The sequence below is a fragment of the Staurois parvus genome, unplaced genomic scaffold (assembly GCF_062004578.1).
Source record: "Staurois parvus isolate SC_StPar_1 unplaced genomic scaffold, SC_StPar_1.0 ptg000414l, whole genome shotgun sequence".
Taxonomy (NCBI): domain Eukaryota; kingdom Metazoa; phylum Chordata; class Amphibia; order Anura; family Ranidae; genus Staurois; species Staurois parvus.
The window spans coordinates 4,225,292-4,240,876 of record NW_028318210.1 but is presented as its reverse complement, the minus strand read 5'-3'; the positions used below and the strand labels follow the sequence as shown (position 1 = coordinate 4,240,876).

General features: G+C 39.4%; 1 protein-coding gene across 1 annotated transcript in view; it reads right to left on the bottom strand.

Annotated features, from left to right (window-relative positions):
* Positions 1 to 6,616: 6,616 nt before the first annotated feature.
* DCAF4 (DDB1 and CUL4 associated factor 4) overlaps positions 6,617 to 15,585 on the bottom strand; it is a 28,624-nt gene continuing 19,655 nt past the window's right edge. Inside the window, exons 11-14 of the mRNA XM_089686865.1 lie at positions 12,795 to 12,892; positions 9,061 to 9,240; positions 8,829 to 8,943; positions 6,617 to 7,179 (exon numbers count right to left, since the gene is read on the bottom strand). Coding sequence (XP_089542991.1) covers positions 6,968 to 7,179; positions 8,829 to 8,943; positions 9,061 to 9,240; positions 12,795 to 12,892 — 605 coding nt within the window. The 3' untranslated portion in view covers positions 6,617 to 6,967. The remainder of the gene's footprint in view (positions 7,180 to 8,828; positions 8,944 to 9,060; positions 9,241 to 12,794; positions 12,893 to 15,585) is intronic.

The window sequence follows — 15,585 nt, the reverse complement described above, 5'->3', positions numbered from 1 at the left end:
ATTTTTTGATTAAGGGTTGGCACTAATATTTATCACTGTTGTATGTTTTTGTTTTTTTTCCCTTGGCATTTGCATTAGTTTTGAGCGCTGCACTATTTTATATATAAGTGGCACTTAAATTTCGTATTTTTGAATAAGGGTTGGCACTAGTATTTATCAGCTGTATGTGTTTTTTTGTCATTTGCATTAGTTTTGAGCGCTGCACTATTGTTTATATAACATCTCTGGAACTGTTACTAGCGATGGTAAGAAAGAGTGTAGATGTAACAAGAATTAAGATAGGTGAAGTGGAACATAAGGTAGCAGTTTACGCAGATGATTTCTTGTTTTATATGGTGAACCCCAGATTATCGCTACCAAATTTATTGAGACTATTAAAACATTACGGAGAGTTATCAAATCTGAAAATTAACCCCTCAAATTCTAAGATCTTGAATATTTACCTCTTAAAGATAGAGAAGCAGGCCTTACAAAATGAATTTCCATTCACTTAGAGGGATAGGGAATTAAGTTATTTAGGAATAAAGTTAACGTCATCAATAAAGAACCTATATCAGGCAAATTATATCCCATTAATAAATGAAATAAAGGATGAATTGGGGAGACTTTCAAGGGGATGGGCCTCCTGGATAGGTCGTATAAATCTGGTAAAGATGGTGATAGTACCAAAAATCTTGTATAAGTTTCATATGCTCCCAGTGCATATACCAGGGTCCTTCTTTGGGATAATAAACCTCCCTAGCGGTCTGATTCGGTCTGTCCATATTTCTGTGCTCAAAGCGGTACATTTTTTTGCATGGAAATATGTATTTTTTTTATTGTAGGCCTGTAATTTTTAGGAATAACTCACTGAAATATGTCCGAACAAGAGTCTAGTAAACATCCCGGGTATGTTAAAATTTGAAACACGAAATCATAAATTATAATTTAATAAACAATCATAAAAAATAATAATATTATAATAATACATTTAATTCAATAATATAATCAAACCAAAAACACTGAAATTTGAAATATAGCGCCAAGTTCGCACATCACTGAGCAAAGTCGCAAAATCGTTTTCAGTGTCTGATGACGAATTTCCCCACAAATCATCACTCAATTCAGCAAGTAGTTCTAATTTACTATCGCTGTTCTCTAGCTGGTCTAAAACCAATTTTGACCTAAAGGTACGCTTTTTGGACGCCATGGATGTTTCTCAGTTTCCAGGCAGAAACAACAGTAAAAATGCAGGCAGGGCACAGGACAAAGCGCTCGGGACAAAATGTATGTGAAATGGTTTGATACAGTAATGTTTTACTATGTGAATTTAGTGAATGTCACTTTTGGAACTTTCAAATTTCCCGCCAGTTCCGTCCCCCGTACGTCCTTATGTCGCAGGGGACGGAACCCAGAAGACATATGCCTGCATCTGCTGGAGGACATTACAGGGGACACTGCAGGAGGGACATCGCGGGAGCGCAAGGCAAGGTAAGAGAAGAACAGATCCTGGAGCAGCGCCGCATGGTAAGCCCGCGTGTAGCTCAGGGTTACCGCTTGTGGTACTGAAACTTTACCCCGAGCTAAACTCGGGAATACTGCCAGGGAGGTTAAAAAAAATTATACTTAGGTTTATATGTGCAAATGAGAAACAAAGCATTAATACAAGGTCTTGTGTAATAAATAAGGCAAAGGGGGTTACACCTGTCTAACTTTAGGAAATACTATCACTCGGTGATATTATCACGAATCGTAGATTGGGCACAGAATTCACAAGGGAAATGTTAGGTAAATATGGAAGGTATTTAAAGTAAGGCACAATTAGAGAAGATTATTTGGATACCACATAAGTTCCGTATATTAGATGGAAACACTAGCACTTTGACACGGAAGGTACTAAAAGTTTGGGATGCATTGCACAAGCAAATGGATAAAAGATAGTAATGCATGTTTAAAGGATATAATAGATAAGGGGAAATTGTTCACTTTTCAAGATTTAAAGAAAAAAAAAAAAAGATTTATTTTTCACATTAGATGAATGGTGGTATTTGTTATTAGGATATTTTGTTGCAGCATTCCCACAGCCACTTAGGACGCTGAAGGAGATGTATCCATTGGAAAAAATGTTGAGCTTAAATATAGCTCAAAACATGTGACCTCCAGGATTTATAAGATCCTTATTGATTTTGCGGGATCTAACCCGCCTCTGTTCTTAGAGAAATGGGAGAAAGAGCTGGGAACAAAATTAAATGAGCAACAAAAAAATAAAAATATAAATGGGGTATGTAGCGCTAGAGTATATAAATCAATCAGAAAAATGTATCGCCATACATAATAAGCTAATATATAACACTTCTATTATAGAGTTATAAAGTCAATAAGGCATAAAAATGTTCATATATTAGTATAAGGTCAAATAGGCATAAAAATGTTCATATAGTATATCAGGAAAGATATTGGATGTAATCCCAATGTGCTTCAAACAAAAAAATAAGATATTAAAACATGAGGTGATGAATATGAATACTGTTGAAATGAACTATAAATGTCTGGCTAGATGGTATATTACACCGAATATGGCACATAAACAACGATTAGAGGTTTCACCATTATGGTGGAGAGGGTGTGGGAATCGGGAAACAATGGAACATATATGGTGGGAATTCAGAAGTTCTGGCAGGAAATAATCCAATATATATATAAGATATTGGGGACTACCATACAGAAGGAGCCGTGGGTTTGTGTATTTTATAATACTGAGACATCTGTGAAACAATATAAAAATAGTGTATTATATCACCTAATTAGCGCAGCTAAAGGTCAAATTCTGGTTCGCCCAAGAGCCCCCAAATATAAAGGATTGGAGAAAGAGAGTTGAATACATAAATAGGATGGAGGAGCTATAGAATATGGAGGAGGATAAAATGGAAAAATTCAGAAAACTGTGGAGTAGATGGTATGACTTTAAAACACCTAAAAAGATATTGGAATGAGGTATTAAGAGTTGGGAGAGTTTAACAGAGTAGATATGGGGCCTCTGATGAAGGAATGAGAGAGAGGAGGTATGAAAATGGGAGACAGAAAAATACAGGAAGTTATTGAAAGAATGTGGACTGGGGGAAAATGGGGGGGGGGGGGGAGTGGCCTGAGGGGGGAGGGAAAAGGAATAGGTTTAATTTAATTGGAATTTATGTATTTTTTACATTGTTGGATACAATGTGGATTTTTGTAATGAAAAAAATTTACTAAAAAGATATAATACAAAAAAAAAAAAAAAAAAGCATATGTGGCTCCTGCTCCCTCTGTGGCTGCCTGCTTCCTCCGCTGGATCGATGCACTCTGATGCTTTGTGATGGCGGGTCAACAAGTTACTGACCCCGGGCATCTGCCTCCCTGGTTTGAGGTCAAGGGCCGCAGAGGGCGCCACGGATTGAGCAACCCTAGTCTACATTCTTCATAAAGTCTAATTTGTATGTGAATTTACAAGCTGTGGAAACAAAGATCATGGAATGTCTAGTCTGTGCTGCCATAGCAGTCTATTTTTCATTTTGTGTATTGTAAATTCTTGCTCGTACACCAAAAAGGTGGAGGTTTACTGGTTGTTATAATCAGCAGCGACAGTTCTGTTAACACGAAGGCCAAGTAAAGCTTTAGGCATCATACGTAATTGTACAAGTTACAGGTATAAAACCAAATATTACCTTCTCACCTTCAATGTACCTGTTACATGATCAGTGTGGATGTACAATATCATCTCAGCATGGAAGTCCATAGACAATGCTCTGTCCCTAAGGCCCTTCTCCCACTGGTCTGCTTTTACTGAACTAAATCACACATTTCTAGTGCAACAAAAGAACATAAAAAATGATTCCCTCTTAAGTTCTATATAACTTCACATTGCTGCGCTGTGTTTGGAATAGTCCTGCATGCTGCATATTTGGTGCGCTTTTGAAAAGCACACCTTCCATTGGAAGCCAAGGTGAAGGCATCAAAAGTGCACTGCATTTACATTTTTGGAGTGTTTTTTTGAGTCACATGTCCATGTTTTATAGAAGCATGCTAGGAGTCAGGAAACCAGAAAGTGGATTGAAAACACATTAAAAGCGTGTTAAAAAACATGTTTTTGAAAAATAACGATACGCTTTTAAGCTCACCAGTGTAAAAGGACCCTAAAGACATGCTATAATGCGACATTCCAGGCATGGCGCATATGTATGCTTTTGAGCTACAAGTATAAGGCAGTCCATTAATTTCAATGGGCTGTCCTACATGTGGCAAAGTAGCTCATGCTCATTTTGCGCTTTTTGAACAATTTTTTTCATATACCTACTTGCTGCATTTCCGGTGCTCTTAACAATGAACGGCACAGCAAGGGTGGCATGCGTTTTTAAGAATTTCATAACACTATATAATGCAGCCTTACATGATGATTTGAGCTTAATGGCTGTAAACCTATTTTACAAATGCAAGATTACCATAGCCAAATATTATGATGCTACCCCAGGAAGAGTAGGAATGGGTAAGCATAATTCTAGAGGAAGATGGGAGGTTGTATCTGTCATAATGGCCCTCATTTCTACAAGCCAGTCTGACACAGATTGCACCCCTTCTTAATCTGACACATCCTGCCCATTTCATGTGACACTCTACTGTGCTGGTGGACTTTAAGGGGCTGTAATGCATATGAAACGTGTTGGCCTTGGACCCTTTGTTTCTTGGGTAATTTTTACAATAAAGCATTGTCGCCCAAATGCCAGGGGCATGAGAAGTGATGATGTCATTTTTTTAGCCAAAGGAACAGAGTCACAAGATATTCTGCTGAGAGCAAGATAAAACCTTGTTTATGGAATGAACCGTGTTTATGACATCTAGTAACCTCACATTAGGAGATAAAAACCTGTTTAAGGACATCTAAGTTAGAAATCCTTAAGTCTGGGGAGATGAAAAGAGGTTTTGGGGTAGATAAGAAGCAAAAGTGTGACTTTTCAGTTAACGAATATGGTGGTTGAACATGACTGTTTATCCTCACGGAACCCTTTTGCTAGCCACTCCCATAGTGGGTGTGGCACCGCCCACTATTGGACTGCTTCCAGAAAAAGGGTGTATAAGGCGAAGGTCTGGGCAAGACCAGTAGAAGCTCCGATAGTAGCCAGAGGATGCTCTGACGCTGGGATTTTTACCAAGGTATATGGGCTCATCAACTGGTCGCGCCTATGGCTTCTCCATGACCCCCTGGGCAGTTTGGTTCCAATGGGATTTGTTCTTCCCACCTTCCACATAGCTTCAGTAATGTATTCATTCTATGCTGTGACGCTGTCAAATTATGTGTTTATTTCATACTGTAATGCTCACATTATTATTGGTGTGTGTTATTATGCAGATTGTGATGAATATAAGATATATTATCCTGTGTGTCGTGTGATAATAAAAGTGGAGGTTTTGACAATGCAAGTACAAGAAAAGAGTGCAGTTGGATTGTTATTTCTTGGAGTGGCGGGTGAATGCTATGTTGTGCCAGGGCAGGTATTCTTTTGGTAGTTGGTCTTTCACAATGCATAGAACATTTAAATGCTGATTAAAAGTACCTGAACGACTGCATGTTGATTGTGTGCGTGTATATGACTTGTTTTTAGTAATTGCACCCAGCATCACTATTACAGGGGCTAAGCATCCAGAAGAGTTTCTACTTTAAGACGGCACCTATTTACATTGTACATATACTGTTTTGTTGCAGTCTTGCATAAAATCATGCTTATTACGCGAAGAAAAAAACAAAACAGGAATCTAAAACCATGAATATGACCTTAGTCAAAACCTCATATTTGAAAGGAAGCATTTTGTTAAGGCCTTGTTGCCACCATACATGCAGAAAAACTGATGCGCAGGTTTCATGTGCAGAGACATCAGTTTTAATGAGAGCTTCAATGAGTTTTATACACATTGCAGATTCTTGCGCAGAAAAAAATCTGCATGTGATACTAGTATTGTGGTGTGAACAGAGCACAGAGAACTATTGATTTTGTTGTGCCCTTGAAGAATAACGGACATCTATGCACCAAGGGCTGAACAAGCCCTAATAGTGGCCACAGATCACAAAAACCCTCCCAATGTATGTTTAGACCCTAAAGTGAACCTGTGCTCGCCACCCCCCTGCAGCTGCACACTTATGTTGTTTTTGCTCCACTGCACTCCATGTATCCACAGGAGCGAAGGGAAGTTGTACTGTGCAAACACAATACATGGCAGAGTACCTGCTATCTGCCAGCTGTGAATGACCAGCTCTGTCACATGAAGGGAAGTTGACAGAATACCATGTTCCAGAATACCATGTATACCACTTCCCTTGAGCTAATACAGTAAGTATAGGCAGTTACAGGGGCAAACATTAAAGTGAACCTGTTCTTTTCTCCTGCATGGCCAAGCACGGATTTATGTTAGGGGCGTCAGGCATTTTTTTTTTGTTTGTTTTTACTGCCTCTTAACTCCCCTGCATGTTATCCTATGTGTTCATGCACACACAGGATTTAGCAGCGTTTTGTGGCAGGACAGCTTATTGCCACCACTGCCTGGGCGTCCAGGAGAAGCAGCGTTTTGGCTGGAAAAACACTTGACACACATAAACGCGTCTACACCCGTGTTTAGTGCTTAAATGTTAATTTATTTTCATGGCCAAAATAGATTATTTATTCTGGCCAATGAAATCAATGCCCAAACGCTTGATGCGGGTAAACGCGAAACACACTTTTACAAGAGCGAAACGTTTTTTGGTCTTAAAAATATTGTAAAATACTTATTATATTTGATAAAAACATGACTACTTTATTACAGCAAGGTGGATCAAGTCCCAAAGATGTGAGGTTTCCTTTGCATATATTGGCTAAAGGTTCTTTGTTTTTGAGTTCTTTTCAACAGCTCTAATTGAAGAAGTGTGTTGGAATTAAAAAGGCACTAGTAATTGCTTGGATGCCCAGGCTCGCCATCATATTCCTTATTCCACAGTATTTGTATTATATGTAAAGTGATACAAGTCTTTATTAACAGCCATAAGGATGCCAGGAACATTCTGTCCTTTCCCTCCTAAGTGGGAAGAAAACACCACACTTGGTATAGTGTCTTTGGATGCTGGATGTGGAGATGGGATAGTCCGGAGCAGTCTGGTATCTTGCAGGTTCCAAATTCTTGTGTAGCAATCCTGGCCAACTGAACAAGTTAAACACAGACATTAGTAGTCTTCACTGCCATACCTATGTACTTTAATAAACCTCAATATTTTGCTTATATTTATGAATTTTCACTTCACTTTTAGGACCTTTTTACAACTTCATAAATTGTCACAGATTAACGCTTATAAAAAGTATTAATTACCTTGGAAGTTTTTATGTTTTATTGTAACACATTCATTCACTGCATCTTTTATACTCCGCTTTTGGTTTTTGTTTAAACATGTGCAATAAACAAGCATATTCTCTACAATGCTCATATCCTCAAACAAAAATTAAACATGCTTCAATGAAGTACTCCATTTCCAACAATCAGTGCCATAGTGTTCCCGAAATCCTCCCCAATAAACACAGAACACTCACTAGATTTATATGACTACCTATCACAGATGAGTCATACAGCGCTTAGTATCATGGAGAACCACCATTAGCCTTCTCCTCCTTTGGCCAGCTGCACACTTTCCTTTTAAATGTCTCACACAACATGTAGGAAGACTACCATAGTGTGAGATCTTTAAATCTTTTATTTATTAAAAAACATTTCCACAACGCCCACTCACATTGTTAGGTGCATACCCTTGCAGGAAAAAAACGCATGTTACATCATAAGCATAGGGATAACACGGATCTGGCTCTAGGCTCTCTCATCGCCACCTTCTCCTATATTAACCACTTCCAGTGTCGCTGTGTGGGATGATGTCCCTTCCTGCTATGCCCCAACACAGCATTTCATTTTCCTGATGTTCTCAAGAGGCGAAGGTGGCGGAGAGAGAGCCTAGAGCCAGATCCGTGTTATTCCTATGCTTTTGATGTAACATTCATTTTTATCTTGGTGCAAGGGTATGCACTTAACAATGTGAGTGGGCATTGTGGAAATGGTTTTTAATAAATAAAAGGTTTTAAATATTTCACACTATGGTAGTCTCCCTTAATGTGAATAGCTGAAAGCACTTGGACACTTTAATAAGTTTGAAGGCATTGTGTACTATACTGTGAATAGCTGAAAGCACTTGGACACTTTATATGCACAGAGAGACTTTATTGAAGCACAAAGGACACTTCATTGAATCAGATTTAATTTTTATTGAGGATATGAGCATTGTAGAGAATATGCTTGTTTATTGCACATGTTTAAACAAAAAACAATAGTGCTGTATAAAAGATAGAGTATATATCAGAACTGATACGATTAATATAGCACTTGGTGCAGCAGCTGCGGTGAATTAAGAAATCGCATCCAAAGCGCTAGTTCACATTATTTAAATTAATTCACTACAGCTTTGGTTTTGTTTAATTCATTGAAAATAGACTTTTTCCTGTCAAGGTAAAAATAGATCTTTAAAATGAATTACAATGAAAAACGCAACACTGATTGCACATATAAAAAAACTTTTTAGTTGGCATTCAGTAGATACACCATCCTCTTTTAAACATGCTAGTTCTGTGGATATCATTGAGATCCTCCAGCTTTACTAATGTATGAGCCACTGTCCCGATACATACAGTACATGCAGCTGATGTAAGCTGCTCACGTTATGCCAGGTCAGTACGTACGAAAGCTTGAACATCATATGACAGCCATTACATAAACATTTTGAGTGACAGTTTAACTTAAAAATCCATACATACCAGCAATGAGCAATCCTTCGTCTTCTGTAATATGCAGTGGTAAATATGCATAACTATTGGTATGCCCCTCATAATCCTGTAAACATTTTACCATTCTCATATCCCACAATTTGATCTGTACAAAATAAAAAAATATTTTGAGCTGCCTTACATATAAAAATGCAAATATTTTCAACAGTAACTTCTAGTTGCATAGTTTTATTAAGTTCTATAGTGTTAGCTGTTACTGTACCTGTCCAGACATATCAGAGGCCATCAGGTAATTTTCATCCTGAAGAAGACGCAGACAAGTGATAGCGGAGTTCTGGAAGAAAGATGTCCCTTTTTTCCAGTTAGACGGAGAAAGTGCAGGGACACGCATATCAATAGAGAATACCTCTCCAGAGCGGCACCCATTATACAGCAGTAAGTTCTGAAAAGAGAAGAAATCTCTCAACTCAAAGTGTTACTAAACCCATGACCCTGCATTCACTATATCCGGTCTTCCGCAGTACACAGAACATGGAAATGCAATTTTTTAGCAAATATAAATTGCTAAATACCCCTTTTCCCCCCATCAGCAGAATATACCAGTCTTGTGACTTCTATCAGTGTCCAGCCAAACACTGGTTACTCTTGTAGGAGTTTCATTCTCCTCCGACTGTCCTATGAGACTGCATGACCCCTGATCTTCTGCCCAGACAGTGCTGTTTGACCTTGTGCTGATCACATGCATCCTCCCCCAAAAAAAGAAAACCCTCTCTAGTAATACGCACCAAATAGAGCATATACAAACTTGCCACTGCTGTTCTGTAATATGGCAGATGGAATGGGGACAGTAAAGGAAGTGGAGGATCAGAGAAGACAATATCAAACAGCCTTTTACACAATGTGGAGAATTAACTACTTAGGTTCCACAGTGAGTATAACATGCATGCTTTACTGCACATACAGACTGAGATTTTACTATTGAGGGTTTAGTAATACTATTAAAAGATTGTGCAAACAAAATATAAAAATTACATAGCGTACTTACAAAAGGCTAATATTATTTCAAGAGATGTGAATTTTAATCTTTAGTGCAGTTTCTTACTACGCTAAAAATGCCTTAGCTTTCATTCACATAGACCTTCTGCATTAAACAGTTAAAATTGTCTGGGAAATCAATAACAAACTTTATTTATCGTGTAGTAAGGGACACAGGTATTCAATTACAGTGGGGTCATACTGCTGCCCTCAGATGATTTGGACACTGACAAACAAAAAAACTTTAAGCCAGCTTCTGTAAAATCCCTTCTCTATGCAGCTTGCCACAGTTTTTACTGGCACCCTAGCAGGTTGGCCACCTTCTCCTTCCCTCTGCTGAATAAAGGCTGTATTTTTACTAGCCTTTTTTTCCACACAAATTTTTCTTCTGGAACAAAAAAAAATCAAGATTTTTGCTACACTGCTGCTGGTCTCTATTTAGCAGCCTGCTGGATAAGACCTATGGGCCTAGCCTTGAAGGTGACCTTGGGGCACTGCATTGCGGCACTTTCTGCATAACAATGTACTGTGTTAGTTACTGCAGAACACTTTCCAGAGACATTGCAAAGCCCCAAGTGTTACCATGTCTCTGTAGACTTGTTTTGTGAATAAGGTTGGCGATGCTGAAGCACTAGAAGTAATCTTAATGTACCAATAGGTGCCTTTTCAAATTTCTCACTACCTATAGTTTACAGCAGTAGGGTTAAAAGTTGAGGGACCAAATGCTAATGTCATCCACTGATGGAACTCTGCGCTCTCTCACCTCTCAGCCTAGAGAAAACACCTTCCCTCTGCTACTCCTGAAAAACCATGTGGTTCTCCGGTTCTCATTCTCTTTTCGCTGCCAGGCTACGATGTTCACTTGGTCTTTATGGCTTACTGTACTCAGCTACAATGGCATTCTGCCTTAAGAGGCTCTAGGTGCCATCTCCTGCAGAGTCTGATTTTGGTCATCCAGAGTCCCTTGATAAGGCCATGCCTGTGGCCTCTGGTATCATCTCTGACTCCCAGCAGTCTACCACTGAGGCATCAGAGTCTGTTGCCATCACCCCAGATTTGCAGAGGATTGTTTCAGACCTCATTGAAGCAGTGCATTCTCCCCTGCACATGGAGGATCAGCCTGCTGTTCCAGGCCGTGGGATTTTAGAACTTCAACAGCTGCAAAGACTCTCGCTGGTTCAGGCTCACTATTCCTTCAGGTGGAGTAATTCCTCGCTGGTGGTGCTTTCCTCTGCCCTGGTCCTATGCATTAGCTTGATCCTCTGTGGCCTCCCCTTGATCATTGCCAGCTTCACTTGTCTTGCTGCGGGGTTAATTTCAATTGATCAAATTTGACTATAGGTTCCTCAGGTGGTCCTGAGTTGCATGTGGTTCTCAGGCCCTTCTTATAGGGCTGTCAATGTCTGTTGCTCACCTCTCAATGCTGTTCTTTCTGGTCTATTAAGGGACACAGGAAATCAGATACAGTAGGGGATATTCAATGAGAAGCTATGGGAGCTTACTAGAAATCTACCAAAAGAGTTGGAATATATAACCCAGAAATAAGAAACAATACCAACAATGAGGGATAGATCCCAGGATTTCCCTGAAAGGGAAATCTGGACAATCAAAAACAGTCCCTAAAGAAAGGACCAACCGGTCTACATGATAAGGCTCAAGCCTCATAATTCTAACCCTTAGGATTCAGCTTCCATGATAAGATCAGTGAAATGCAAATGAAACATGAAAGCCATCAATGCATGATATCCCAAATAATAGCTAAAATACCCACGAGACAGGTAGCAAAACAACAAGGGTACACCTTCCTAGGTCAGACTGACTGAAAGAGGGAAAAGGGTGAACAAGAGATGAGATGAGGGCATAATGCAACCCAGAATGGTGCACAAGACGCCAACAAACACAAGGATGAGCAGGGACCCAACCACCTAAACATATGCAAGGGTCTCTGGGTCTGACAGAGGATATTTGTCAAATCTAATCGTGGTCCAGAAGACATGCTAAAACTTCCTTAATAGGCTACACATCAGTGGCAGGAGGAGGACCTACCTCCCAGTGATCAGGCCTCATAGGCCTCTGGCTATACTTTTCTCCCACCGGGGAAGGGGAGGAACCAGCAGCAGGATCTCAGCATGTTCTGACATCCAAAGGAGCACAGAGCCATTCAACAATGGATACGTCTTGCCATGCCAGGTGACGAGGAGTGCCCAAGTGCAGAATCCTCCTTCTGTTTGGAGACTACCAGTGGAAAAGAGCCAGATGACAATGCCATGTCTCTAAAAAGCCCAAAACAACATACTCATACTCAGGTGCAAGGAACATTTAATCTTGCATGTGTAGTCAGATGAAGGAAAACTTCAAACAAGCTTAATAGCCCTGGCAAGGCAGCTCTCACACTACCAAGGCTTCCCTCAATTGGCACCCAACAGTAGCTCAAACCATAGAAATACAGAAAGGAGTGCCAGACCAAAACCAGATAAGAGTCCAAGATAATTTTAATTGTTGGTAAAAAATATACGAAACAGCCAACACATTTCGGGTGCAACCCCACTCCCCCTTCATCAGGGCTCAACATAGGATAAAACATGGATGGACTTCAGTATTAAATTTGACAGCAGGAGCAAAGCTATCAGCCTCAGTGCTTCAGTCTTTCTACTGGAAGCCTGGCCAACTGCGTTGCTCCCCTGCTCTCAAAGCTTCTGTTGCCAACATCATGGTGCACAAGCTGGACTTGGTAGAGCCAGCACACCTGCTCTCAGTCTGATCTGTGCAATAGACAGTGGAAAGCGACTTTCAGACAGCTATATCAAAAATGTTGTGTGTCCCTGACAGCACCAGGAAAAAAAGATCAAATTAAAAAAAAAGAATAAAATTAATAAAATAAAATGTTCCCTACACAAGGATTAAGTTTACTTTTGAAATCTGATATATTGCAAAACAACATGGTGTGATAAAGGAAATTACCTCTGTAGCAAACTGCTGGGCCAAAACATCACTATTTGTTTTAAATGTTCTCCGAACATCTGTTACAGTGTTCATTACCAGGACTTGATTCCTCAGCCCTTCAAAGTGAAGAAAACACAAAAATTAGGAGAAGACATTAAAGCAGTGTTGGTAAACTTTCTTAATAAAGGAGGGCTCAAGTGCAACCCTAACACCTCCAAAGGGCCAGGGCCACACATGATATTCAGTAAATGTAATGTTACAGAAAGCTGACAGATACTGTAAAGATGCAACAGTAGAAAAGAGACTATGGGCAAGTTTAGAGGTGGGAAGGCCTGGAAAAAAAAACAGAGAAATTGGGAAAAACTGTTTTGTTTTTTTTCCATTTTTTCCTAAAGCCATTTCCCCCCCAGAAATATTGAAAAAACAAGGAGCTTGCAATATGTTCTTGTACAATGATAATGAAAGATTTCTGAGACTTTATGTAAAGTCTTTAATTACTGCAAGTTCTCTCAGCTGAAGCAAGCACATCCTGGAATACAATTCAAGTAACACTCTACTTCTCAATGCAAAAATAAACAATATGATAAAATGTACCACCATTTAAACTGTTTTTGCCCGCATCCCAATATATATAGACCAAGAAAAGCTAGAAATGTGGGACTTTGTATGGCAAAAACCACAATGAGTATGCAAAAATATAAAACAGTAATGTTTATTACAAAGGATTAACACAATAAAACAAATCAAAAGATTCAATATAGTAGCTTGTGGTACAATGATTCATATATCGCATATAGAACATACATAGTGTGCAAAAACCCCGACAGTCTGTAGTACATCAACTGGCAAATGGGTTGAAGGCCCAGGAGAGCTATTACAGTGATGTTGTTCAGACAAATCCAACTGTTTCTGAACTCTTATTTCCTTCTTCAGGGTTAATATATGTCAGGTCTAGAACATAACATATCAAATGAATGTAAACAATATAATACATAATATCATTTTGAATTGTTTACATTCAAATGAATATTATTATACAGTATTTATAAAGCGCCGATAGTTCGCTCAGCGCTGTACATTACAAAGGGGGACAGAACATGTGACAGAACAATAACAATACAATGCAAAACATGAGCGGATTGAGGGCCCTGCTCTTTCGAGCTTACAATCTAACAATATAAACAATATAGAACATAATATTATTTTAAAAAATTTTGCAAATAAATAAACCAACTTTTCTTCATAAATTTAGGTCAAAACGTATTCTGCTACATTTCTTTGGTGAAAATACCCCAAATTAGTGTATATTTAGTCTGTAGGAAAGTTATAGAGTCCACAAACCATGGTATATATATCTGACAATTTCTAATTTCTTGAGGCCCAAAAACGCCAGGATAGTACAAATACCCCCCAAATGACCCCTGTTTGAAAAATAGACAGTCCAAGGTATTTAGTAAGAGGCAAGGTGAGTTTTCTTGAAGTTGTAATTTTTTGTTACAATTTTTTGGGAAAATGAAGAAATCTAAAAAAAAAAAAAAAAAAAAAAAAAAAAAAAAAAATCACAATTTTTTTTTACATATTGTCACCAGTCCAGTACAGCGTTATTATATAACTGGTGTGGAGGTGATCAGGGACACTGACTGGTGACCGTATGTAAAAAAAAAATAAAAATAAATTTTTTTTTTTCTAATTTTTCTATTTTGATATTACATTTTTTTTCTTTTACAATATACTCTCACCAAAGCAATACAATGTTACCCTAGTAACATTGAACTACTCTGGGCAAGTGATCAGGATTTTGTTTTTGCAACCATTGTTACCGAATTAAACTGATTCATTCAGTCTTTTGTTGTGATTAACTGTGATTGGGCAAAGCTCTTCACATGATACAGATGGGCTGTGATTGGCCCTGTCTGTACCATGTGATTGATTTGACCAATCACAGCTAACAACACATTTGTATACAATGGATGGCATGACAGGAAGCCATCCATTGTATACAACTGTCATGTGATCTGCTGTTATTGGTCACATGACCCTAGCAACGGGCCGGTGTAGTGATCTGTCATCGGTTGTGTCCCTTGGACACAGCCGCTGACAGCTCACGCCGCTGAGTGGCCCCATGGCCATGTGAGCGTCTCCTTCTGACAGGACGTTATATGACGCCCACTCAGAAGGAGGAGTGTCCCGCCCGGCCATCAATCTGCTATAGGCCGGGAGGGAAGGTGTTAGAAAGCAAGTTTAATTTATTTACCAAATTGGCTGTACTTTTATTTCCATTTGTAAAACTAATCAGGAGAGGTCTTCAAATGAGGAACTTCAGCACTTACCTCAAGTCAGCAGTACATGACAGGATGATAACCTACTAATTCCTACAGAGTGATCCTAATAATCCAGCAGGGATGTGGGCTGCCCACGAGGTTTAGGAGGTGGAAGGGCCAACTGCTGATTTCCTAGGTTAAAGCAGAACTTAATACAGAGAGCATGCTGGGGAGGAGCCAGGGCCGGGTTAACATAGGTGCTGTCTCAGTCAAAGGTTTTGTCCCAGAATCTGGCATGCTTCCTGCACCTGGAAGAGGCAGCCAGCTAAAGAGGACCAAGATGGAGGAGTGGGAATTGCAGTGTGGGAGAGTGGGAACGCTAGATGCACTATGTGGACAAATATGTTTCTGAAGAACATTACAGCACTACCAGAGAGTGGTATAAAAAAACATGGGGGGGGGGGGGGGGGGGAGTAGTCCCAGTTTGCATAAGGGCCCTTTCACAAGGGCGGACCGATGGGTCCACCTGTCCAATTTTCAGGCAGACC